The sequence below is a fragment of the Idiotropiscis lumnitzeri genome, chromosome 13 (genome assembly GCF_059441095.1).
Source record: "Idiotropiscis lumnitzeri isolate Australia: NSW breed Sydney's pygmy pipehorse chromosome 13, RoL_Ilum_1.0, whole genome shotgun sequence".
Classification (NCBI taxonomy): domain Eukaryota; kingdom Metazoa; phylum Chordata; class Actinopteri; order Syngnathiformes; family Syngnathidae; genus Idiotropiscis; species Idiotropiscis lumnitzeri.
Window position 1 is genome coordinate 16020772 of NC_142403.1, and position 25837 is coordinate 16046608.

The 25837-nt window shown below is 42.2% G+C and overlaps 3 protein-coding genes across 4 annotated transcripts; 2 read left to right on the top strand and 1 right to left on the bottom strand.

Annotated features, from left to right (window-relative positions):
- Window positions 1-1752: 1752 nt before the first annotated feature.
- kdr (kinase insert domain receptor (a type III receptor tyrosine kinase)) lies at window positions 1753-17184 on the bottom strand. Of its 2 annotated transcripts, none has more exons than XM_088313178.1 (30): window positions 16581-17184; window positions 15178-15271; window positions 14905-15107; window positions 14710-14831; window positions 14341-14506; window positions 14108-14247; window positions 13488-13671; window positions 13302-13422; window positions 12406-12572; window positions 12169-12325; window positions 10827-10947; window positions 10396-10507; window positions 9471-9818; window positions 8580-8726; window positions 8383-8514; window positions 6359-6465; window positions 5799-5934; window positions 5483-5587; window positions 5305-5418; window positions 5080-5168; window positions 4868-5012; window positions 4705-4796; window positions 4509-4631; window positions 3972-4083; window positions 3396-3495; window positions 3211-3316; window positions 2963-3087; window positions 2799-2874; window positions 2569-2642; window positions 1753-2075 (listed from the first exon to the last, which is right to left on the bottom strand). In XM_088313178.1, exons 1-30 carry the CDS (start codon window positions 16633-16635, stop codon window positions 1850-1852), a joined length of 3999 nt encoding a protein of 1332 aa, XP_088169304.1. In that variant the 5' UTR covers window positions 16636-17184; the 3' UTR covers window positions 1753-1849. The 2 variants fall into 2 exon arrangements, with proteins under 2 accessions (XP_088169304.1, XP_088169303.1); XM_088313177.1 differs by having other exon boundaries at window positions 14341-14509.
- Window positions 17185-17767: 583 nt separating this feature from the next.
- Window positions 17768-20373, top strand: srd5a3 (steroid 5 alpha-reductase 3). Its single transcript, XM_088312465.1, has 5 exons — window positions 17768-18026; window positions 18102-18247; window positions 18441-18626; window positions 18712-18837; window positions 19881-20373. Exons 1-5 carry the CDS (start codon window positions 17803-17805, stop codon window positions 20138-20140), a joined length of 942 nt encoding a protein of 313 aa, XP_088168591.1. The 5' UTR covers window positions 17768-17802; the 3' UTR covers window positions 20141-20373.
- Window positions 20374-20895: 522 nt separating this feature from the next.
- tmem165 (transmembrane protein 165) lies at window positions 20896-25103 on the top strand. Its single transcript, XM_088312466.1, has 6 exons — window positions 20896-21262; window positions 21969-22194; window positions 22527-22702; window positions 22876-23064; window positions 24287-24392; window positions 24505-25103. The coding sequence occupies exons 1-6, from the start codon at window positions 21116-21118 to the stop codon at window positions 24579-24581; spliced, it is 921 nt and encodes a 306-aa protein (XP_088168592.1). The 5' UTR covers window positions 20896-21115; the 3' UTR covers window positions 24582-25103.
- The last annotated feature ends 734 nt before the right edge of the window (window positions 25104-25837 follow it).

Below are 25837 nucleotides of genomic sequence, written 5' to 3' on the forward strand. Positions count from 1 at the left end.
TTAGTTTTTTATTAATTTTAGTTTTTTCAAAAACACTTAATTTTAGTGTACTTTTTGCTATTTTTAGTTATATATATATATATATATATATATATATATATATATATATATATATATATATAAATATATATATATATATATATATATGTCCCACTTGTTTTTTTGACCCACAGCGCTACCTGCTGGACAGAGTGCACCTCGCACTCCTACTTCATGTCTGACCACCACCCACGTGAAGGTACGTGCACGATAATGTAGAACTTGTAGTTATAGTTTTGCGGCAAGTGTCAAGATTGTAATTTATGAATATGGTGGAGTGAATGAAGGTTCCTGTGTACTATCTCCAAATTATCTGGTAATTGTAACATTCCTGAGGGATGTGCTCCATGTGATGACATCCTTTTTACACACGAGGGTAGTCTTGCTTTTCCCAGTGTGACATTTTTTGTTTGACTTTTAGGCTGATTGGTGAACAACAATCACAATTAGTGTGGTGAGATTTTGGAGTAATGTAGGTACTGTCCTGCATGTATAACAATAAAATCCCCCAGAAATTGATAAATAAAATTAAAGGCCCTGATTTTTGGTGCAAACTTATATATCATTTTAGAGTTCCACACAAAAAAAGTGAGGACATTAAATAAAGGAGCAATTTCTTTTGTTGCATTTTTATTGTAAAATTCTGTGAGGTCAACCTGAATTTCTTGACAGTCCCTCATATGGCAGCATGCTATATTTAGCAGCGTTTGTTGTCTGAGATGGCAGACAAAATACACGAGTCCGTTCCCACATGCCTTCGTCACTCGTCACCCACTCAGATGCTGAGAGGTGACGTCAACGCTCATTCTTACGAGACGAGTCTGTTGAAAAGGCTTAAGCTACTGTACGTTTACGCGACGTTCCCAGCGGCCGCGGCAACCCCGTTTCAGGTCCCCGTGGACAAAATAGAAGGGGATAGGGTTGGCAAATGTGACAGACTGTGAAAAAATAAATACATAGGTGAAATAGAGACTACAAATCATGTTAAGAAGATTAATTAAGATGAATCATAATTACATAAAATTTTTAAAGTATTTATTTCGGTATTGCTATACATCTGTAGATAGGAGAAGGAAGGTTAGTTGTTTGAGAATTGTAGTTTACTTTATTAATAAGATATATAATACTGTGTAACCTTTTTTTTAGCTTACACTCGACAAACTTTTTTTTTAAACTAAAACCAACACTAAATCATTGAAACAAAACTAAAATGAACCATTTTCCAAAAAAATACAAATGAATAAAAATAAACAAACTTGCCGTAAATACAAAAATAAACTTTACACATTATGCTCGGGTGAAAGTTTGCGTAACCTGCGGAAACGTTAAGTTGCTACAAACCAAACAATTTTCGTCAAAACGACATTGACGTGCGATCTATTGACCATGAGAAAACTTAAAAAAAAAAAATCTGCAATGAAGTACTTTTTCTTTAAATACTGAACACTTTATTAATGGGAAAATCCCAATGATTTTATAAAACTAGTAACATGAATTCTCTGGCTAGCATGTATACATTAATATAGAGACTGTACACAAAGAACAAAAGAGAACTGCCTCCAATGTCAAACAAAAGCATTCCGCACACTGACGCCAGAATCTCAAAATTTCCGACACCGTTTCCTGCTGTACAGGAAGCGAGTCCTCTCGTGAGCTCGCTGAGTAAACACGATAGCCTGGGCTCGTTTACACCCGCTCGTCAGTCAACCTTCATTTTTGTTCCGGTTGATTTATGACGCCAACAACAACAGCGCTGCAGCTCTACACATTGTTCAACGAAGAAACTGTACAAGACCGAAAGGTTCCAAGGTCAGACGGGCGGGGTGCTGTAACGGATCTCCACGCTGAACTTGAGCACGGGAGGCGCAGGAGGAGGCTTTTGCTTTTTCAGGAGCATACTGTGTTTGACGATGGCCTCCTCGTTGGCGTAGATGGGCACGTCGGCGTCGTCCGAGTGGTAGCCCGACTGGTAGCCGCTTGTCTGGTTGGACGACTCGGACGCCAGCGATTCTTTGCTTTTGCAGCGAAGGAGTTGGCTGATGGGGTCGGAGGGAGTAATTAATGTCAAAGTTCAGAATCGAGTTTTCAAAAAGCAAAGTGAAACTACCACTTTCGTCCAGCAGATGGCAGCGCTGAGCGTTCAAGTCACACTACGTCGTCTGAATGAGCCAGTATATTTTTTTCCACTTGCAATTTTCAGATTGTGTGACTGAACAAAATTTCCGTGTGTGTGCGAGCATTTCAGCTATGTTGAGTTTAGTTTTTGCTATTTTGTTAGCTTTTGTTAATTATAACCAAAACTTGAGTAGTTTACGTGAACACTAAAGTAGTAAAATAAAAAAAAACGTTTTTACAAATGATCATCTTCCTTTTATTCCACATATTCCAAAGTTTTATTTTACATTGCAACTTTTTTGCATGAACATTTCCACTTGTTTCTGTAACTTTAAGACAATTTCCATGAATTCTGAAGCAGAGTGTTAGCCTGTTAGCGCTTTAGCTCAACATAGATTGGTATACCGTACATACCTTAAATTGGGCGTAGTTAGGAGCTGCGGACTCGAACTTTTTGCTTCCTCTGTTGAACAGTCCATGTGACCCACCTATACGAACGCCGAAAAAAGGTCTCTTTATTTTTTTAATAATAATTTAAAAATAATCATTTAGTTGTCGATGAATCACAATTTTATTTTCTCTGAATATTCCAACTTTATTCTACTAACATTCTGATTTTATTCCAATGACATGAAGTCTCTCACCATGACGCTGCTGTGCTCCACGGGGACATCGTCAAACGTCTTCACGCTGAGCCTCCGACTGCACATTTCGCCCTGCCTGAACCCCAAGACACATCCAAACGTCAGTGGACATGCACACGCGCCAGCGGAAAGTACAAAAGATTTCGAGAATACACTAAGCAGACCCGAGAGACAGAGCGTTGTCATAGTGCGGCTGATCTTCCAGGATGTCTCTGCTCTGCGACGCCGAGTAACTCGGAGCTCCCTCCATGTCACCTCCTGCTGTCAGAGGGATGTAGTCTTTGCCGTCCTGGAGGAGAGAGCGTCTTAAATTAGGCTGAATATGAAACAGCCAAATGATTGCCAGTGTACATGTTAGGCTATTACTTTTCTCCGAAGTCTAACTTGCATGAGTTGGTTTCAATCTTCATACCTGACGTGCGCTGGCCTGCAGCAGGTTGCCCAAATGCTCCACGAGTTCTGCGAAGGTAGGCCTGTCCGTGGGGCGGTCCAGCCAGCAGTCCAACATGGTCTGGTATCTGCCGAAGGGAGCGGTTTTTGGAGGGCTCTGGCTGACAATGCATGTGAGTTGGTAATAATGATCTCCTTGACACTCACATCTCCGAGGTGGCGTACTCTGGTGGTCTCATCCTTGTGCCTTCTTTGAGTCGACGGCAGAATGTCTCATCGATGCAAACGCCAGGATAGGGAGAAGCTCCTGGAGACGAGACATAAGTTTATTTTGCGGAATGAACAAACATAACATACTGCGAGAAATCGTCACTTGGTCAATTATTTTATTTTGCTTTGTGTTGCGAGCCGAAATCTGTCACACACGGACGTGTACAATTTGTGAGGAAGGCAGTCTCCAAGTGCCCACTTAAGTAATCTGTGAGTCCGCTATGTTCACGCCCACAACAGCGCAAAAAACCCACGGCAATCTACGTGTGTCGTCCAAAATACTAAAACCAAGTCCAGCCCGCCCCTGCGCAGATTTAGATCGTGCCTTGCGTCGGATTCGCGCTGGTCTGGTTTAAGGTCTTTATTTGAGTAAATTAAGGTATGAGCTCAGTCATGGAACGTGTTAAACTTGTAAGTCATGGTACAACGGCATACCGCCAAATCAAATATGAAAAGATACTCCTCCCAAACACACAGAAATCCTCTTTGTTTTGTGTGACCTAGTTGGCTTACCCAGTGAAAAGATCTCCCAGAGAAGAACCCCAAAGGACCAGACATCACTCTGGGTAGTGTACACACGGTCGAAAATGGTCTCTGGCGCCATCCACTTCAAAGGGAGCCGTGCCTATGGACAACGCCGCAGAGATGTCAATTCCGATGTCAGGACAATTTCTGTCTTTTCTAACATCTTCTGTAGTGTTTGCATTCACTAGGTACAAACAGAGAGGAACTTGTCTACAAAAGCAGAATCAGTGTTGCCAATTTAGCGTGGTTGCTAGGTAAATTATTACATCAGAGTCTGTCAGTCGTTTTGGTGGTGTCTGATTCCAATGAGGTCGTTTTGCATCAGAGTTTGGCTGACAACAAACTTTTAACTCTTGTTGTTTCACTCAAACAGTGATACTCTGCAGAATTTAAATGCTATCGTTAGCTACCTGTTGTACTAGTTTGCTAGCTAGCGACGTGTGACTCGAGTATAACTTAATGGAGAAGATTTGACTGAAATAGCTTGACAAATAGCGAATGTAAATGACCAATGACGGAACTCACGTCTCCCTTGCGGACGTAGTCAGGGTCCTTGTAAACATCCCTGGCCAGACCAAAGTCGCAGATTTTGACCACGTTGTTCTCAGAGAGCAGGATGTTCCTGGCGGCCAGATCTCTGTGGATGCACTGAAAGCACATGAAGACAGTTAGTATCCATGTGGACAGGATCTGTAAGGACATCCACATTCTAGAGTCTCACCTTGCGAGAGGACAGGAACTCCATGCCTTTGGCCACCTGGAAACTGTAGCAAATCAGGTCCTCCATGGTCAGGTGGTCATCATCTGTGCTTTCTGCAATACATGGTTGGTGTTACGAAGGACGAAACCTGGGTGCGAGAGACGATCAAACTGGAATTACGTACCATCCCGAGGATTCAGGTGGCCATCTGAAGATCTGTCGGCCGTCCCTGTGCAGATGTCCAACTGGGCGATCTTCGCCAGGCCGAGATCACCTTCGGTCACGTCGTCTTCTGTCAACGTCCACCTTTTACTGTCCGTTCTCTTTCTCTGATGACCACAAAAGAACAAGAATAAATATCTAGTGGCTATCCTGTGCCATCTTTGAGCTACCTACCTTGTAAGGACTGTACTCTCCACGTTTGCTCTTCAGGTAGCTGGAGAGGTTCCCATGTTTGCAGTACTCAACAATGACCATGACAGGGCCTAAAATGTCATTGAAGGAAATCATAGTGTCAGCGGTAGAGTTACCGCATTTGTGCATTTTTACGCTACACAAAAAAGCAATAGAACTGCTACTTGCGTCGAGTGCTACTCCCATCGGTGGTTTGCGACTACTCACCGCCAGGCTTAGTGCAGGCTCCCAGAAGGTTGACCACATTGAGGTGATGTCCAATGTGGATGAGGATCTTCAGTTCCGACATCAAGGCTCGGTACTCGCTTGACGTGGCTCCCTCTGCCGCACCAGATTTGACCAACATTAGGCCCGTCTACTATTGGTGATTACGGGTACGACTCACCTTTAAGCATCTTGACGGCAACAGTGGTGCAGGTGGTGACTTTCTCGATGCCGAAGGCGGCGGCTTCCACGACCTGACCGAACGCGCCTCGCCCCAGCGGATCGCCTTTAAATATATCAGGACGATTCTGACTTAATTGGTTTCGTCGATTATGGGGAAATGTCATGACACATTTCTTTGGACAACTATAGGGAACGTCCTGACTTATTTCTTTGGTCAAACATTAAAAAAGGAACATTATTTGATCAACAGACTTCCCGACTATCGAATAAATATATTTAAAAAATGAAATAATATGTATTGTGTATTCATATACCGAGCTTCAGCCGGTCCCGAGGGAATTCCCACTTGTTCGCGTCGTAAGTGAGCCGCTCACACTGCTCATCCATGGGCACGTCCTCTGAGTCCAGGATCATGGAGAGGTAGCCCGTCTTAAGATCGCCGCCGTTGGGCTGTAACAGAGCATCATTTGCATTTCAGTGCGTCAGTGTGGCGTGTTTATAGTGAAGTTCCCTCCAGTAAAAAGGGGCCTGGTGGGAGTACGTGACTTATGGGAGCAGAAAGTGACCCCGTTGTTCATGGACACAAAAGACAGTAGTCGCTTCTAATCAGTCATACTTGTGGTGTGTTGGGGTGTGTGTGTGTGTGTGTGTGTTTGCATGTCGTATTCAACCACGTCCTCCACTTGTGTGGGCCGAGGATGAGAGGGGCCGACCAGGAAACCAGGACATAATTTAGACTCGCCTCTCACACACCTTGCTAAAATGCACTCACACACACAACTGAGCTTTTCACTAATATATATGTAATGTGTGAGAGCTGTTCAGTATTGTGTGTGAGAGCGTATCAGTAGTATATATAGGAGCAAATTCTTACCCGTTTTCTCCCGCGGATGACAAAGACGACCAGTAGCCAGAAAAACATGGCGATGACCACCGAGCCAATGGGAACAATCAACTCCACATTGGTCTTTTCCTCCGCGCCTAAAGCCATCACAATAACACAGTAAAAGTGTTAAAAATAGGACAGGAATTATCAGGAATGTCTTTATCAACAATTCATCTGATTGGTTCGTCAGAGGAAAACCTTTGCAGAGATTTGGAGCGATTCTGTAATCAGCTAAGCTGATTAGTATGATGTATTTCTTTAAATGTTGATTGATGATTTTGTCATATAATTAGAAATTGATCGTGAAAAAAAAACTCCCAAATCTGACAAAACCTGCACAAATATTCAGTTTGACAAAACTGACAACAATCTGTCATAAAACTGACAAACTCAATTTTGAAAAACTTCTGACCAAAAAAAAAAAAGACAAAAACAAACAAGATTCAGACGAAAAGATGAAACACAAAAATGTACAAATCTAGCAAAATAACTGACAAAACTTGGGGCAAAAATATGACAAAAATTTAGCAGGAACAGACATTTTTGAAAAAGAAAAAAATAACAGAAATGGGGAAATCCAAACAAAAATTGGCCAAAAACCTGGCAAAATCGTCTACAAATGTGGCAAAACCGAGACAAAAATAAGACAAAAACTGAAACATAATCAAACAATAGTCCGGCAAAAAAAAAAAAAAAACAATAACAAAAATATATGACAAATGAAAAAAAAACAGACCAAAATATGACAAAAACTGACAAAGTAAGTGAAAAAATATTTTTTAAAATATCTTGACAAATAGTGACAAAACCTGGAAAACACCCAAGAATTGTGCAAAATTCCGACTGGACAGCATGAAAAGGAATTCAACAACGTAACGTCAATCAAAGGATGGCATTTACTTCATCATTGTGTTTGGCTCGTGCGCGCGTGCGTCACTGTCGGAAATATTTCATGCGGTCACAATAACACATTTTCGGCAGTCAAAGTCAATTGCACAAAGAGGTCTCTCTCTTTTTCGCGCGCGCTAATTTGTGGTGTCGAGCTCGTTAGCAGCGGCGCCGCCCCCGTTCTAAGAAGGTCCACATTCTGCTGGCAAGACCCGAGTCACGTAGACGGGTTTGTTTGTGTGTCTCCCCGGTGGTCGGCTTCGACAGGAGAGCTGAGGCCAGGCCCGGCGAGCAACATCGCGCCCCCCCTCCTCACCCCCGACGACCCCCCCACACCCTACCCCACTCTTTGTCCTCTATAGTCCTCCCATTGTTTTGGATTTAGAAATTCCCGGGAGGATGAAGCGGCGCACAAATGGAGCCAGCTTCCCGTCATGAGGAAGTTGTTCTGCTTTCAAATCTTTGATATTTAAAAAAAAAAAAAAAAAAAGTTAGCCTTGAGGTTAAATATAAATAAGATGGTTTAGCCAGAAGGTTTCATGCTGAACAATATATGGTTATTAAAATCAACAAACAGGAAATGGTGCGTCCCCCTTCTGGAATGTTGGCGATAAAATTTCACCGCAAAGCAGACCAAAAGGGAGCTAAATGACTCCGCATCGTAACAGCACGACGTGGTACAAATACAAAAACAATGTTGTCATGTTTTGATATTTCTGAATTTGGTTTTGTAATTTTTGAGCCAAATTTCTCTCAGATTACTCTCATTTTTTTCACATTTTTGGCCAAGTTTTCACTTTTTTTGGACAGACATTTGGCTTTTTTTCTATTACATTTTTGCATAATTCCTTTTGTTTTGTTTTTTTTGTAAGGGGGGATAATATTTTTGATAATGTTTTTTCTTGTCATATTTTTGCACTATTCTTGTTTTTTCAGTTTTTGTATTTTTCTGTAATGTTCTCTTCAGATTTTTTTCAGTTTATGACAGATTTATTATAAATCATATGACATAAATAATTTATGTCATATGATGTGTTTATGTCGTGTTACTACTTTCTAAAGGTCCCGGGGAGATCCTATCAGTGCAGCTAAGAGATACACGACCGGGTGAGCGCCATACCGACCTTCCGTAGTCAAGATGGCCTGCGAGGTGTCGCATCCGCGGCTGTTGCAAGCAGAGCAGCTGTACAAGCCACCGTCGTCCTTCTTGACGCGCTGGATGGTCAGCACGTGACCACCGCGGCTCAGGATCACACCTGGAAAGGTGTCAACAAGGTAAGACGGAAATAATCCACCGGTTCTGAATGAGCGCGCGTCTTACCAGAGCCTTCCACCACCGTGTGGTTGTTTTTGGTCCACATCACCGTCGGGTCGGGCGTGCCGGCGGCGGCGCACCGGAGCGTGACGGTGGCGCTCACGTTGACTTTTTGGTCGGTGAGATTGTTGAGGATTCTCGGAGCCTCCAGACCTGCAGTACATTTACATTACAAGTGATATACGGTCGCCCCAAAAGGTTGCACTCGATGCCACATGATGGCGACAAAGCACTTTTTTGTTTTAGATAAGGCTATGTCCTGACTAAATAAAGCCCCTACATTTATTTCATAGTTGCTAACATAGTTGCTTAATTGCTTGGCTCCAAGAAGCCACAAGAGGGCGCCAAAGCAATAGTTTGATCTAAAATGTGGCTTTGCCTGTGCACAGCGAACAGTTTAATTTTTTGGGAGGAGTTTTATTAAAGTCAGTTTTTTTTTTTTGTAAAATCACATCAGTTTTTATCTAATTTGATCATTTATTTATTACTTTCATAAATCATATTTTATCATATTTTGTTTGTTTTTGCCTGAATTTTGTCTAATTGTTTAAATGATTTGTCATATTTTCTGAAAACGTTTGTCTCATTTTTATTTTCATTTTTTTCGGATTTGAATCGGTTCTTGTTCTTTTCTAATTTATTTGTAATTTTAAGTTGAGTTGAGTTTTTGTCTTTTTTTGCAATTTTTCGCTTGCCAGATTTCTGTCAGACTTTTTTTCATAACAAGGACAGACTAGGGGTACCCACTTCAGTTACCAGATTTGGTTTCTTGCATGTGCTAACAACAGAGTCACTGAAAATTAATTTAGCTGTTTCAATTTTTCCAGTTTGGCAAATAAAAGCGCGTTTTTTTAAGTTCATACGTTAAAAAAAAAAACACAAAACGTGCTTTTCCACCTTTGAGCGCCAGGTAGCGCAGTAGACAAGTCCTCTCTCTGGTTTTGAGGTTCTCCACTTGGCAGGCGTACAGGCCTTCATCCCGGCGGGAGGCGTTGGGCAGCAATAGCTCCAAACTCACGTTGGCGCCACGCTCGCCGTTTAACGATTGGCGACGCAGCAGCGGCGTTGGCGGCAGTGCCAACGAGCGGCAGGGCTGCACGGCCGCCGCCCGCTCCCAGCCGGACTCGTTGGACACGTGGAACCAGGCCAGGTTGCCATACATCAGCCCGTCGGCCTTGCAGCGCAGCGCCACGTGCTCCTCCTCTAGTGGTTCGTTGGATGGGAACACGCTCAGCTCCAGGCCGCCTGGAGATTGAGGTGGCAGAAGTACTCATAGTCTGTACTTGATCAGAAGCACAGATGTAAAAAAAATAAAAATAAATCTGACAAGATAGACAGAACTGAACTCACAACAGGTCGTTTTACTGTCAACGCTAAATTTTAATAGCTTTGTACAAATAAAAAATAAAAATTCTTTGTAAAATCGTATTTTATCAAAGTGAAAAGTCGTAATAGTACAGGCATAAACTTTTTTTTGGGGATGATTTGCAAATAAAAAGTGTTAAATTAAGTAAATTATGTTTAAAAAAAAAATGTAAATGCAGTATTTTTTTCCCTCGAGATTTAAAGCTATACATTTTTCATAATAAGTCCAAATATTGCAAGAGTGAAGTCAAATATTTTGAAAACAAAAAGAGATCAATTTAAAAAAAATTTTTTTTTCCAGAAACTTCGCTGATGATAGCTGAAAAAAATACAGCGACTTAAGTATAGCAACCTGAATATGTACTTCAGTACATAAAGTAACAAAATAAATGCGGCCACTGGAAGGCGAAAACTATCGCCATGACGACAATTGTGATGTCATCAAGAGCATACTCACGCGTCACATGGAAAAAAATAACGCGGGAATCCTTTCCCACTTTGTTGGCGGCCGTGCATCGGTACAAGGCGTGGACCTCGGCTTTGTGGAATTTCAAGGAGCTCACCATTTTCTGTCGAGCCAAAAACATTTTTGCGTTTTGTTTTTTTTTTTTTTTTTTCCTGACCCATTTGACAACTCAGAGTACGATGAAAATAAATTTCTGTATCTGCATTTTTATCATGGGTTCTAAAATGTAACCAGGAAGTTTCACGGGTTTTTGTTTTGGTTCGTTACTCCAAACCCTAAACTTATTAACCTGTTCCACTATTATTCTATGAACTCACTACCGATTTTTTATTTTTTTTTCCTGAACGTTTCATGTTTTTTTTTTGGTTCCCGGTTCTTCTAACCTTAAAATTGGACGATGTAAAAGGGACGACTGAGTGTACCTTCTGGCCGTGATCGACATCAGTGGAAATCCGCTCTACAAGGTTGTGTGCTGTGCCGTTGTCGAGGTCACGCCAAACTTTGCAGTAGACGATTTGCGCCTCAGACTTGGAAAGTCCTGGCCTGTGGGATGAAAAATAAATAAGGAGCAGGTGAAACAATGCGACAGAAACGGTCAAAATATTGCGCAAAAAAAAAAAATAAAATCAGACAGAAAAATAACCGACAAAAAGGGTTAATGATAGACTAGGCTGGACTTGAGCGTAAACTGAGGACCTCCTTCGTCAAGTGTACAAAACGTTGCTGAGCAGTTTACGTACTTTTTTTTCATTGCATGAAGTGTTGAGTGTTTTTCATACAAACATTTGCAACCTATATGACATTATTTCTGTATTTGCATAGATTAGGTGTCATGGTGTATTTTGACATACAGAACATAGAAAAAAATAAAACTGGCAAAAAACAACTAGAAAAAAATTGGTTAAAAAAAAACAAAAAAAGCAAAGCAAAACATGAAACTGACACGATTGACATAAAAATCAAACAAAAAAAGAGCGCAAACTGCCAAGAGATGACCAACAATGAAAAGAAATTAATTTAAAAATGCAATTTAAAAAAATGACCCCCCCAAAAAATTGAAAAATAAATACAAAACAATTGATCAAAAAACTGACCAAACATGCTGAAACAAAGGTTTATAAAACTGACAAAAAAGTCCCTAAAATAATAATTTTAAAAAAAGAACGTCTGGCAAAAATATGGTAAAAAACTAAAAAAAAACAGCAAAACAGTTGACAAAAAAATAATAACCAAACAAACTTGAAACACCATTAAAAAAAAAAAGAAAACTCTGACAAACCTATTTAAATTCTCCAAAGTTCCCCAAAGTTGACAAGGGTTTAGTTTCCATGTGTCAACCCTTGTCAAAACATTTTTCTAGCCCCAAAAAGAATCCAACAAACCACTGCTTCCCTTTGATTTCATGCGATTTCCTCGATTTCCTTTTTTTTTTTTTTTTTGCTTTGTTGCATTTTTAGCTTGAACGCACCGCTTCAATGGACTCAGTTTCTCAAGGACACCCGAAAAAAGATGGACGGGAACACAACAGGAAACCTAGCGCGGGATTGACGCGAGGAAGCGACGGGATGTGCGGCCAGCAGATAAGCCGCATGGTCCGTGCGCTTCACCAGGCGGTTGCGTAACCGCTTTGTGTCTGATATCTGCTGATCAAATCAAAATGGCCGCCGTGTGGCCTTCAAGTCGCATCTGGTCATTGTCTCCACCGCTCGCTATTTTGTCAACAACTTCTATTGTACATCGACTCTCCCCTCAACGCAAACTCACACGAAGGCCTCCGGGCAGTCGTCTGTGGACATCCACTGCCACTGGATGTGTGTGGGTGTCGGGAAGCCACGGGCGGTACATCGCAACGTGGGGCTGCTGTCGTATAAAAATACGTCCGTGTCCACCGCCACCTCCTTCTCGATGATATGGGGAGGAACTGAAAAGAGTGAAAAGTACAATTAAGGACAGTGCAGGATTGCGGTAGGAATGACGGGAGTCGAGAGTTTGATGACGTGCCATTGACAAGGAGTTGGAAAGATCTCCTTTGCTCGTCTTTGGTGATTTTGTTGCTGAGCACGATGGTGTAGTTTCCCGCGTCGGTTTCGGTGACACCGCGAAAGACCAAAGCGTCACTTCTTTGCTTGATTCGGTGGTCTTCCGTCAGTGGGAGGCCATTTTTTAACCTGCGGTGACAAACATTGTCAATATTCCCAAAAAATCGACCAATCAACTTTTTGGATAGCTTTTTCCAGAATAAGAAACGCGAGTCGTGTTTGACTTTTAAGGCCGAGTGGACCACAAAATCTTGGTTGAACTCCAAGATGTGTTCAAAATTTTGGGGCATAGTGAAATCCAAGTTTTGGTTTCTGAGCATCAGGTATTTCTTTTTTAGGAACTCACAATTTTCGTTTGTATGTATTGTAAATTCTGTGGAATATTTGACTTGGTTAAGTTTTGCTTCCTTTTGATGCACAAGTTCCAATTTATTTTGGTTGAACTCAAAGTTTTGTTTGACTTTTGAAGCATATTGTTCCAGAACATTTTAATTGCATTTGACTTTTGAGGCATATTGTTTCTGAATTTATTTTTTGTTTTTTGTCTTATGTGTTATATTGTTCAGGAACATTTTACATGCTTAAACTCAATTTCTTGTTGACTTTTCGAGGCTAGTGATCCAGAACATTTTGGTGGGAGTGCAAGTTGTGTTTGAGTTTTGAGGCACAATTTTCCAAGACCATTTTTGTTTGAACTCCAAGGTTTATTCATTTCATTTTTTTTCAAGTTCGGCGGGCCGGATAAAAACGTTTAACAAGCCGCCTATGGCCCCCGGGCCGTAGTTTGCCCACACCTGTCATAAACGCATCATCCAAAAACAGTAACACATAATCTAATTGTCCCGAAACTTAACTCACCATTTAAAGCTTGGTTCAGGGTAGGCTGTGTACCTAACAGGTATAGAGGTGGACGACAAACCTCCCACGTTCACCTCCCACACTTTGGTCCACGGCTCCTTGATATCAATGAACGGCTTCTCTGGAAACGGACCCAAATTCAACACAGGAATCTAAATAATTCAGTTTTGTTTTGAACAAACATACCGTAGACCTTGAGGAAGGCCGTCACGCGTTTCTCCATGGCGCCACTGGAGGCGGTGCAAGTGTATTCGCCGGTGTGTTCCACCGTCACATTGTCCACCACCATTGTGTTGGACAGCTCCAGAGAGTCCCACAGCTTCTTCTTGTGCGGCGTCATGTGAGCCGCCTTCGAACCGTTACCTACCGTCTGAAGGAAAGACAAATTGAGGATGGAAACAAAAGACAAATCTGCCTAGCAACACGAGCTAGCTGAATTCTGATTGGATAAAAACTCTAACCGAAAAATTCAACACTAGGATATAATATGACATCAATGTGAAGAATCTGATCAGGATTTCTTCATTATGTTAGCCGAGAAGGCCGTGATGGCCTTGACCTGCCCGCCACTAGTGTTTCTAGAGATATCCAGACGACAGCCCAAATAAAGCTAACATTAAATGCTAACTTACAAACCATCAGCTGGAAGACAACTTCACCACAAGACAGTCCGTTTTCTGTTTTATGGTCGACTCTGGAATGTGAGGCTTTAGAGCACCTGGTTTGTTTCTGAGTTTCTTCCGTCCAGTTCTAAAGATGGTTTGACACATAGCAATACAGAACACGTTTGAGTTGGGCGTGCTGACCAAAGGCTGGCCTGCGTGCGTCCAGTTGAACTCGATTCCCACGTTGAGTTCAGTGTACGCGGTACAGCTGAGCACCAGACGCTCCCCGGCGGACAGCCTGACTTGTGTGGGGGTCAGGGTGAGGTCGTAGATCTTATATCCTGCGGAAATGGGCGGTTGGGTGTTTAGAGACACGGACAGTCAGCGGGCTTCCATTGTTCTCCAGAGACTTGTCAGACGTTTCTTTTTCTCACCGACGACGGCCACCACGTAGAGGGGGGACTTGAAGGTCTCGTCGCCGATGCGAGTTTGGCAGGACACCACGCCGGCGTAGCTGATCAGGTGACTGGGGATGGTGAAGCCAGTCCTGGCGTCCCACAGGGAGTCTTTCCCGTCGGGATAGAACTCTTTGTTTGGATACTTCTGACAGACAGGGAGGTGTCGTGTTTGAACACAGAATAGATGACGAGACAAAACTGAAATACTATTTGATATATACTTCAATTTGACGGCCTAGATATTTTTATAGTATTGGAAAAAAAAATATATAGATATATTTTATGTACATGCTTTTAATTGGACAATGTACACAACTGTCAAGTCAAAAGAATCAATCTCCTTACAGTATGAAGTGTCACGTTGAGGTTCTCCAGAGATCCTCGACACGGTATGACCACCCGCTCGCCTTCCCGGATGAATACCACCTCGTATTCCTTCTCGGACGGAACGAACGGCACCTTGTCATCTGCAACCAAAAACATCATCGCTCAAACGTTGCATTCAAGTACCCTGGTCCCGTCTTGACCCGACGGCCGTACCGTGAACAAAAACGTGAACGGCCGCCGACGTCTTGCCGCCTTCGGATTTTAGATCGCGGTAGGAGCACCGGTACTGTCCCGTTTCGTTGACAGTGGCGTTGGTGAGCCGGAGTTCCGTGCAAAAGAGTCCTGACCCGCTACAGTCGCTGATGGAAAAGCGAGCGCTGGTGGGAGGGGTGGTCCAACGCAGATATTGACGGCCTCTGTGGACGACATATACAGTTTCATGGGGAAGCCTTCCTTGGTCATCTCAAGGCAGATGTCGTCACATACCTGCATGTGAGCTCCAGGTTGTCGGATTTGTTCATCCTGTGGACGCCGTTGATGTTCAGCGTTGGCGGTTCCGACGTGAAGCGCAGCTCGATAGCTTTAGAGGTATAATATAGGAATGGTGAGTACAGTGAATAGGAGGGGTCCAAAAACGGTTTGAATCGGAAAATTGGTTTTGATTGAAATGATGTTTGGGCATTCAATCGTTCCACTTTAAAATATATATCGATACATATGGAGTCGTCTTTTACTGGAGAACTGCCCCAAACACATGTTTTACCAATTGACATAAATTGAGCCACTGTTGTCATTGGAGGACGCGCAAAAAAAAAAAAAAAAAAAACTCTCAAGGATCCACACCTGAAACTGTAAGGAAGTTGGCCATTTTTGTTTTGTAGCCAACATCAACCCCACAAGGTTGCTGTTTGTTGACACTAGAACTCTCAGAGCCGTCATTTTGACAGTTCTCAAGCCCCATGTGTTGTTACTCTTTTTACATCGATTAAACAAGTTCCTGGCCTTTTAACATTTCCATGTCTGTCTGTTCAGTATTCCCATGCTCACATTTTATTGTATTAAAAAGTATAAAAATATTTGAATCCTTATTCCGGTGCTGGGTTTTCCATGGTAACCACTTTTTCGCTGCAGCATTGATTTTTGAGAAGTCACCATGGTTAAAAAAAAATAAATAAAAATGTTAAACAGTAGGATTAAAAACCTTAACTTGGCTTTATGTTAGAAAACTCCAACCAATTGCTGCCAAAATTCACGTGCACGTTTCCACTTATGCCCACTTCGACCTCTGAAATGTTAAATGAAGGCTGTAGGAGATCTAACTAGTTTTAGAATTAGCGTAGACCTTGCGTTAAAGAAAGGCGCGGTCCCTGTTCTTTTTTGATTCGGTGAAGGACTTAGGGCTAGGGTTACATCACATCAACGGTGCGCTTCGTTATCGTTCTCTACGCCGCACCGGAATCTTCGGTGCCTTAAGGCATAGAACATGAAAGTGCTGCCTTCATAAAGTCCATTGTGCCTTAAATGTGATAACATAAAACTATTTATTTGATCAATTAAAATAACTCATCAATCAACCCCCAACTTTTCACTCCACGTTTTTTTTCCCGACGTGGCAACTTCACAGCGCGCCAACAAAATGGCGGCTATGTCAAAACAGGAAGCCAGGGAAAGATGGGCCGGGTCAAGCTCAATAGGCCCGGGCCATAGCACGGCCTAGGTGGGGTTCCTGTTTCAGAGGATACGGGCTGACCCCCACCCACCTGACGTCAGCAGACATTGTGTGGAAAAAAAAAACAAGTCACGGGAAAACGCAATAGAACCCTAAAAAGTTTCACTAATAAAACAAATGGAATAGGCATGAAATCCAATTAAAAACAAAATGGCCTTACCAGCAACATAGCAAAGTTCCAGACTAAAAATAACAATAAAAAGTCCCCAAGCCATTATTCCATTAATGGACTCCAGAAATAATAAAGGACGACGTTGACAGCGGCAAATCAAATAATCCTTTCAACAGCGATCCATCGAACCGGGGGTGCTGACAAACCAGCGGCCAGTGCTCAGCAGCAGGTCCCCATTGAGTTGGATGTTCTTCTGAGAGGGGCAGTGGGAAGGCACGCTGGACTGGCCAGAGGAGGAGGAGCATCCCAGGCTGATTGGACACCTCCACTTGCTGGACCGACTGAGGAAGTCGCTTTGCCTTTCACACATAAACCCCTTACCCAGAAAATATAAAACACTCTATAAAAGAGTTAATAGTAAGACCGCATCCTATCTTCGCTCTCTGCTCACCATGCAAACCACCACCCTCGCTCTTTGTTCCAGCAGTTTTATTAACTTTTTTTTCTCAAACTATGCACTACTTTTCAGAACACTCAGGCACTGTGATGATTTTGAGTCAGCAGCAAGCATCACTTGTGAGCTTTTCTGAGTAAGAAATACACCGGTGTGAATGCCAACTATTGCGGCAACATTCACAAGAGCGGTTGCAGTTTGGCATAGTCAAGAGGACAGTGGCTCCGACTGGGAGGGAGGGGAAGCAGGAAACAGTCCACACTTCCTCAGACAGGATGTTGCGCTACTCCAAAAGGCATCCTGGAATCACAAATTTCAAAGGCCTCGCACCTTACATGTTGACGCTCAAAAGTAGTGAGAAAGAGAGAGAGAGCTCCGCAAAGAGGAAAGTCGATGACTGACGTACGAAGGCCGGCGTGGTTGATGCTCCTGACCTTTGGATCAAAGTCTTCCGTGTGTGTGTGCGTGTGTGTGTTTTTTTTATATGTGTGTGTTTATCTTAATATATTTACTTTGGAAAGTATAGTTTTAATTAGAGGGTTATATCAGTTCTCTTATGGGCCATAAATTATGGCAAACTACAATTGACCTCTTTTTAATTAAAAAAACCCTAATAAATTACATTTACATATGTACTACAATGTTTGAAATGAATAATAAATACGACCCGCTAACTGTGTAAAATATTAACCATTACAGTTCGTGTAGTCGGAAAAAAATGTGCGGCTTTTCTCACCCTGGCACTATATATTTGTCTTTGTTCTCAGACGGGTCCTTTTCGGTGTTACACAAAACAATAACACGGTGGTAACAAAAATGACTTGGAGCGCTTTCGGCTTGAGTCCGATAGATTTCGTTTGGTTACTTTTGTCTTTTTCTTTCTTCGCGGCGCTGTGGGCATACAAGCTAGCAAAGCGCTTGCCGTCAAAATACCAAACATGTCACCTGAACATGCTGTTCCAGGATCTGGTTCGATACGGAAAAACCAAACAGAATCTCAAACGCGACGCCTGGTTGTGCGCGTTTGACGTTCCAAAGAGGTGAACTTGCTTTATAATACATCATTTAAAATGCACGGATATTCTTGTTTAAGTGCATTTTCCCTCGTCATTTAGGTGGTTTTGGCACTTCTACGCCATTTCCTTCGTTTGGAATGGTCTACTGTTGGCTTTCAGTCTGAACGTGACTCTACATTTCTATCCCAAATGGCTGACAGGCTTAGTAAATGTTCTATCTGGTTCATCACGTACAGCACAACAAGGTAGGCAGGTATTGTTTGCAACTTCCAGTGTGCAGGTTGATAGAGCAAATATGATGTGGTATGCTTTGGATCACCATGAGCATTTCAGATAAATACAAAATGATTTCATTTCATATGTTTTGGGATCATGAGCTGTTCCGATAGAAATCTCGATGGATTGCATCATCTTGAATGTTGTTGTTTCCTCTCTTAGCTCCACATGTGAGCACAGTGCTGCTGCAGCTGCTGCTGTGGTCCCACTCACTACGGAGGCTTGCGGAGTGTCTCTGCGTCAGCATCTTCTCCGACGGCGTCATCCACCTGCTGCAGTACGTCTTCGGCCTGGTTTACTACCTCCTGCTGGGGCTGACTGTGCTATGCTCGGACCGCCAAACAAATGGTCAAATAGACCCCCGATAGTTCTATTCATCGATGCTCTGCTTGATGTTCATGTTGGTTGCGCTGTCTTCTTTGGTCATTTTTAGCAAGTGGGCCTCTATTATCACAACTGGAGTGGTGTCACTTTGCTGGGATTGCCCTTTTCATTCCGGCCTCTTTGCTGCAGCATCAGTCCATGGCACTTCTGGCTGGACTCCGCACGGGAAAGTCAGGTGAGCTTGTAATAGCATAAATAAATTATATGCAATATATGCAAAATACTTCTTTCTATGTTTACATTTTTGGGTTCAATTTTATGGACATTGTGCTGTTCTTTCTGGGGTGCGCGCCCTGGGCCACCTGGGGGCAATATAATACAGGTTATACATGGAGAATGTCACAGCTGCTCTTGTAAATACAAATAATATTGGTGTTTCTTCACAAAGGATAAAGTATGCATGCCCTCGCGTAGGCCTGCACGATATGCCGTTGGAACATCGCGATTGTGATGTGCGTATGCACAATAGTCACATCGTAGGACGTGCGATGTTTCTATTTTTTTTTTTTTTTTTTAGAACACGGAAACTCTTGGTTTGTTTCATGAAAGCAGCACGCTACACTCTACATTGTAGAGACGACACAGACCGTCTTGCTCACGCCCCCTGCTAATTAGTCATTAGTCCATCAAATTCAATGGGTTTGTTTGTGCCACTCTTATACTCTCATTTATTTTATTGATTATTTACAGAGCAGTGAAGCACTACATCTTTGCCGATCAACATTCTCAAATGTATGCATTCACAGATTTTTTTTTTTTTTAGTTTATGCTCCATTAGACAATTTTGACTATTTGTTGCAATGAAAATATTATTTTGGCGCCATCTGGTGGAAACTTGTAGTTAACAAATTTTAATCCACTGATGGTATTTTTTTTTGGGGGGGGGGGTCTTTTCCCACTCTTGTCTATTAGCTGCACATCTTTAGCACATCATGTCAGAACAAAACACCCTTGCTTGGGCCTCGCAAACCAACACTGCTGGAGTGTGGTGCTTGTGGGCGGTTTTCAGAATTGTTTCTAAGAAAAATTCAATTTAGATTGTATTTAAGGACCAAAGAAATCTATTGGCACAGTCTTTGATTTTAAATGCACTTCGTATTTGGTGATTTTACTTTAATTACAAGATATTATTCAAGTAAATGGCTATTAAAAGCTTCACCAAAAAGTAGTACAAAAAAAGACAAGTGAATGTTGGTTTGTTGTGTTTTGTCGGTCCAGGAAGGGTGGAGACACTGACTCATCGGATGCCAAATGGCGGCTGCTTTGAGCTGGTGTCGTGCCCGCACTACCTGGCCGAGCTGCTCATCTATGTCTCGCTGAGTTTGGTGGCTGGCGGTCTTTCGCTCACTTGGTGGCTTGTGGTTCTGTACGTGCTCTTCAACCAGGCGCTGGCCGCGCTGCTCTGCCATGACCACTACCTCAGCAAATACCCATCGTACCCGGCGCGCAGAAAAGCATTCATACCTTTTGTGATGTGATCGTGGCAACTGGTGTGTATGCTGTATTATTATATTATGATCCGTTATATTTATTTATGTTTTAGCTGTTCCAGTAAGTATTGCTTTTATAAAAAAATAACTGCTTCTGTGACATGACTTATCCTTCTCTTTCAATGAAAGTATTTTGTGAATTTGTACAAAAAGCAAACTGATCAATGTAGAACTAATATTACAAGCCCTTTAAGTAAAATCTGAGCTGTTCCTGATCATCATCATGACCTTTTTCTGTGATATGGGATGCTTTGGGGCATGAATGATTCCTTGCAATATACATATTTTATACATAATGGGCTATGTTTTGTATCATTATATTCTGCTGTATAGATGGGTAGGTGCGTATATGCGATGTGGGTGTGATATGGTATGCTTTGGATCATGTGCAGTACGGCTGGATTAATAGATGAGTGATTGGTACTTAGTTGATAGATAAATATCTAATAACGTGTGATATGCGTTTTCAATTATGAACTCTTTTTACACTATAGTTGGTTGGCTGATTATGTGGTATGCTTTGGATCATGAGCTGATTTAGCAAAAAAAATCCCAATGCAGCGCTTGTTTTGGCTGTACCTAATCAAGTCTCCCTCGATGCTTTATTTTAGAACTTCCAAACAAACCGAATACTGTGCAAAGGCTTTGGTTTCCATGTGATTGACGTTTGAGACATCCAATCAGTGACCCGTTCACCTACTTAGTCCCGCCTTCTTTCCCCGCGTCATATCTAGACTGCCCAATCACAGCGGACGCTTGTCCACCATGCGGTAGTTAGACGAGAACAACTTCCTCCGGAGTTCCCATCACGGTCTGTCTGTTTGTGACATCGACTAAAACGACGGCTAAATGATGAAGTTGCCTTTTTCGGCTGCTACCGGCGGGCTCGAGTAATTCGCCGCAGGGTTGAAGAGACGCGAGCGGGCGGCTAAGAACCCACCAAAGACCATAATACGATAAAGAATGCCTCTCAGGGTCGGCGGTGGCGATGCGCGGGCAGCTGGGACTTTCTTTCTCCCCCTCGCCGCTTCGCTCGTCTTCGCGTTGCTGGTCGGAGTCGCAGCTATTCCCGAAGAAGCAGAAGCCGCCAAAGAGCCGGCTCCCGTCGAGGTAAGTTAAAAGCACACGTAGTTATCGCGAAGAAACTCGTTTTTAAGCGACGTGTCTGGTGTTAGCATCGAGCGTAGCTGCTACATGCTAACTGAGACGTGTCATAAAAGGGACTCGGCGAGATAGCAAAAAACACGTCTAGTTAGTATTTGCGTTCGACAGTAAGACATACTTCATAAAGATATAACTAAAAGAGCGAATATTCGATTTAAAAAGTTTAATTGCTGAATTTACACACACGACATAACATTACGTATAATCGAATCAATGCAATTCGATAGAGCAGTGCTTCGCAATTATTTTGTTATGCCCCCCAGCGAGAAAAAAAAACATTTCGCGCCCCCACTACTCACTCTCCGCCGCAACTATAAATAATAGCATTTTCTTTGCAAAACAAACCCACACCGTAAAGTTACAATGAGAGCGCCAACTACTGGAGTGGATGTCTCGCACAGGTCTTCCAAGGGGGGCCCGCCCCACTATTTGAGAAGCACTCCAATAGAGTAAACGTCCGCATATTCGCGGCTTGCAAATTTGACAAAATAGAATGCCATTGGCACCTACTGTAGTGGATGTGCAATTACATTTTATTCTAGTACCCCACCACCAACAATCAATGTACACGCTTACCCTCAGTGTATTACTTTGAAATCAAATCAGGGATTCTTTTTTTTAGGCTATTTTTCACACTAATATTCCTTGACAGAAAAAAAGCAGTGTGCCTCCCTTGGTGTCGGTGTTGAAGGAGGATGACCCCAGCAAAGGGAACCTGGGATTTATCCACGCCTTTGTGGCCTCAATTTCCGTCATCATCGTGTCCGAGTTGGGCGACAAGACCTTCTTCATCGCCGCCATTATGGCCATGCGGTACAACCGGCTCACCGTGCTGGCCGGCGCCATGCTGGCACTGGGGCTCATGACATGCTTGTCCGGTGAGTCATGTGGCGGAACCTCGAATTAGGGGTGTCAAGCTCATTTTCGGTGAGAGACAGTTTGATGTTTCCTCCAGAGGGATGTGATAATCAGCAAACTGTAACACATCAATATCAACGATCTAGAATGTACACAAACATTAAGCAATGTTACTTAAACGATTGTATTGCATAAACACCAGTTGCAATGGTTCAATACTTTGGAAGTGCCGTGAAACAAATCCAAAGAAAATCCAAAACACTTGCAATAACTCCTTCTTATGATGTTTGCTAAAATCAATTTGTGACTTCTTATTGGATGATGACACAGTCTTGTCCTTCATTCACCACAGTTCTGTTCGGTTACGCCACGACCATCATCCCCAGAATCTACACGTACTACGTGTCCACCGGCCTCTTTGCCATCTTCGGTGTACGCATGCTGCGCGAGGGCCTGAAGATGAGTCCCGACGAGGGCCAGGAGGAGCTGGAGGAGGTGCAGGCTGAGATCAAGAAGAAAGACGAAGAGGTGTGAGTCCAAAGGCCGTGGTTGCATTACTTCTATGTCCCAGCAGTCTGAGATGATGATACAGGCCAAAATAAGATGCATGTCGCAGCTCGGTGTGGCTTTGAACAATTTGGATTGAGCTTTTCTCACCATTTTTATGTTATTTTTTTGTTTGTTTTTTCTTATCTCCTCAGCTGCAGCGTTCCAAAATGGCCAACGGCGCGCCGGACGTGGAGGCGGGGTCCGGCTCGACTTCGCCGCCGTCGTCGACCAGGTGGCACAGCGTCATCTCTCCCATCTTCATCCAGGCGCTCACCCTCACCTTCCTCGCCGAGTGGGGCGACCGCTCCCAGCTCACCACCATCATCCTGGCTGCTCGCGAGGTGCGCTTACGTAACTCGGCGCACTCTTTCAACTTCCAATTGTTGGTACATCACGGAGCTTGTGATGTTTAAGGAAACGAAAACTGTTCAAGAAAAACATTATGTGATCGCTTAAAATGTAACAAATCACGACTCTCTGTCACTTCTCGAGTCGTCATCAATAATGCGAATTGAAAAAAAAAGTCGCACGCAGCAGCCCCAAAATTTAATCGTACGTCGTGCAGCAGATGGCCCAGCGCTTAAAGTGACAGTAACTAGACCTACATTAGCACATTTTCCAAACTATACAATCAATCAAATTTGAACGTGAATGCAATTTTTTTTTGCCGCAATATAATTCCGATATTTATCATGTATCCTTGGTTCCATGTTCTCGCTTGGGCTTGCATGGCAAGCATCACGTGCACCAAACCCAGAAAACGTGAGCTTTGATGTTCACCATGAAACTGAATTTTAAGTCATAACTTTGTCATGTTTTATTTATTCTTTTTTTTTTGTACATGAAGTACCTTCAAATTATACTTCAGTCAATTTAGTTGACTAAAATGAAGTATGTAGAAGGTCAAATGTAAACATTGCCCTCAATTTCTTGAATTCAATATCTTCAATCTGGGTGAAATGAAAATTCTTAGCATTTATTTACCTGTAATGCTGTAAAGTCAGCAGTGCCGTTTGTGCAAAAAAAAACATTTGAAAGAAAAAGTGCAGAGGCTATTACGCCATTAGGCCTGCTGTAGCTGAATCGGCGTAACTGAAGTATTGAGGAAAAAAAAAAAGAAATCTATTATAAGCTCTCGTCTGTGGCACTGTGACACGGATGTGCCCCGTGAACTGTGATCTTTTTTTTTTTTTTTTTTAAATAATGGATAACTACACAAACACAGATTGTTTTAGTAAGTTTAAAAAGTTGAAGTTTATTGACCAGAGCCTCTGTGAAAAACAAAACGTGGAGAAGAGTTAGCAAAATAGCGGCAATGATTGATTAAAGTCGGATTTTAAGACACTTGTATGGATTTGCCGTTTACGCAATGTCTTTTTGGGCAAAAAAAAAAAAACCCCCACTGCTGCCGACACATATTGAATATTAAAAAAATGATTTTAAGGCATTTAAAAGCAAAATAAAAAGTAGTTTACTTGAGTTAATAAAAGAATATACTGTGCAAGAACTATAAAGAGAAAAAAAAAACCACTGCATCACGTCTCCTTTTCAAACCCGAACTAGGATCCATTTGGCGTGGCTGTGGGCGGCACGCTGGGACACTGCTTGTGTACGGGCCTGGCTGTGATTGGCGGCCGGATGATTGCCCAGAAAATCTCCGTCAGAACAGGTGAGAGCAACTGGAAGCGGGGATTGAGTTGAATTAAAAAAAAGCGGCAGCAGGTTTGATGCACGTCGGCGAGGTTCAGAGTTGGATTGTCGCCGCTCTTTTTGTCTTTCAGTCACAATCATCGGCGGGATCGTCTTCCTGGCGTTTGCCTTCTCCGCCCTCTTCATCAAGCCCGACGCTGGACTGTGAGAGCTCAACTGAAGGACTCTTTTGTGTGTACATACTGTAGCCGGTAGAAATCCCAGCGTCTCCTCCAAGGCATTCTGGGATATGCGGTCCGAAGAAAACGGACGATACTGAACTTGAAGACAAGCAGTTGTTTCCTCACATCTTTTTTTTTTTTTTTTTTTTTAATGTGTTACTCAACAGGCGGCATGTCACTAGCTTCTGTGGTGATCTTTTAATTCAGGAATACGTGTACGTAATCAATTTCCTTTATTGATTTCCTTTTTTTTTTCTGCTGTATTGGGGCACGAATCGTTTATGGTTGCTGTCACTCCGCAATGTTTTTTCGTCCACTATTTATTTTGTTTCATGTTGCATTTCTTGGGGGAGGAAACGAAGCAGTGGCCAGGAAATATTTTTTGTAAATGTTTGACAAGTCAGCTGTGAAATGTGTAACACGCCGCAATAAATGATTAAAGCATTCGATGGAATGCCTTTTAAAGTTTAATTGCTCAATAAAAATAAAAAAAAAATTCCTGTGCTGCGTGAGATGAATAATTTTTCACATGACAAAATCATGCCAACAAGACGTTCAGTGGAAATTGCTGTGAATTCTGATGAAATCGAAAAATGAATTCAAATGCAGAATATGAGACTGCGTTTTTTTTCCATGTCTCATTAATTTGGGAATTTTTCTCTTGCTAATTTAAATTCTTTAAGAGTACTGTATTAGTTGTTAAACATTTAGGTTGTGAATGTTTCGATTGATTGAACAATTGTGAATTTGTAAAATTGCATTCATATTGGTTGGAATTTTAAATAAGGCCGTAGCAAATTTGAGGAAGTTAGAATGAATGTTTTTAATCAGTGGCACAATGGTGATGTAAACTATTACAAAAAAATCTCTTGGGAAAATGAAATGTTTTTATATATTTATTGGATGGATTTGCACTCTGAGAAATTATCTCCCCACTGTTTTTTTTCCCTCGTTCCGAAAGGAATTGTCTGGAAAGTGGTCATTTCTAGAAAGAAAAAAAGAATGGAAATGTACTTTTTTTTTTAGTACTTAAGGATTAAAATAAATTTCAAATCAGCATAAAAAAAAAAACTCAAACCACTGCTCGTGAACAACAGGTGGCATCACAGTTAAGCATTTCAGGAACAACTTCATTCCTTTTTAAGGTGCAGTAAATGAGCAAAACATTTTCATATAATCATCATTTAAATATCAATAATACAAATGTATTTAATTACTCATTGTTATATGTGCCCTGATTTTG

Bases quoted from the DNA above. Each gene is read 5' to 3' on its own strand.
- kdr (XM_088313177.1), bottom strand. From the start codon at position 16,635: ATGGCTTGGGGACTTTTTATTGTTATTTTTAGTCTGGAACTTTGCTAT. The intron at 5,419-5,482 runs GTGAGTCGTACC...CTGGTGCGGCAG, and splicing joins TGCCGTCAAGATGCTTAAAG to AGGGAGCCACGTCAAGCGAG. The intron at 4,797-4,867 runs GTACGTAATTCC...CATGTATTGCAG, and splicing joins CCACCTGAATCCTCGGGATG to AAAGCACAGATGATGACCAC.
- srd5a3 (XM_088312465.1), top strand. From the start codon at position 17,803: ATGACTTGGAGCGCTTTCGGCTTGAGTCCGATAGATTTCGTTTGGTTA. The intron at 18,027-18,101 runs GTGAACTTGCTT...CTCGTCATTTAG, and splicing joins GCGTTTGACGTTCCAAAGAG to GTGGTTTTGGCACTTCTACG. The intron at 18,627-18,711 runs GTCAAATAGACC...GGTCATTTTTAG, and splicing joins CTCGGACCGCCAAACAAATG to CAAGTGGGCCTCTATTATCA.
- tmem165 (XM_088312466.1), top strand. From the start codon at position 21,116: ATGCCTCTCAGGGTCGGCGGTGGCGATGCGCGGGCAGCTGGGACTTTC. The intron at 23,065-24,286 runs GTGCGCTTACGT...AACCCGAACTAG, and splicing joins TCATCCTGGCTGCTCGCGAG to GATCCATTTGGCGTGGCTGT. The intron at 24,393-24,504 runs GTGAGAGCAACT...TTTGTCTTTCAG, and splicing joins GAAAATCTCCGTCAGAACAG to TCACAATCATCGGCGGGATC.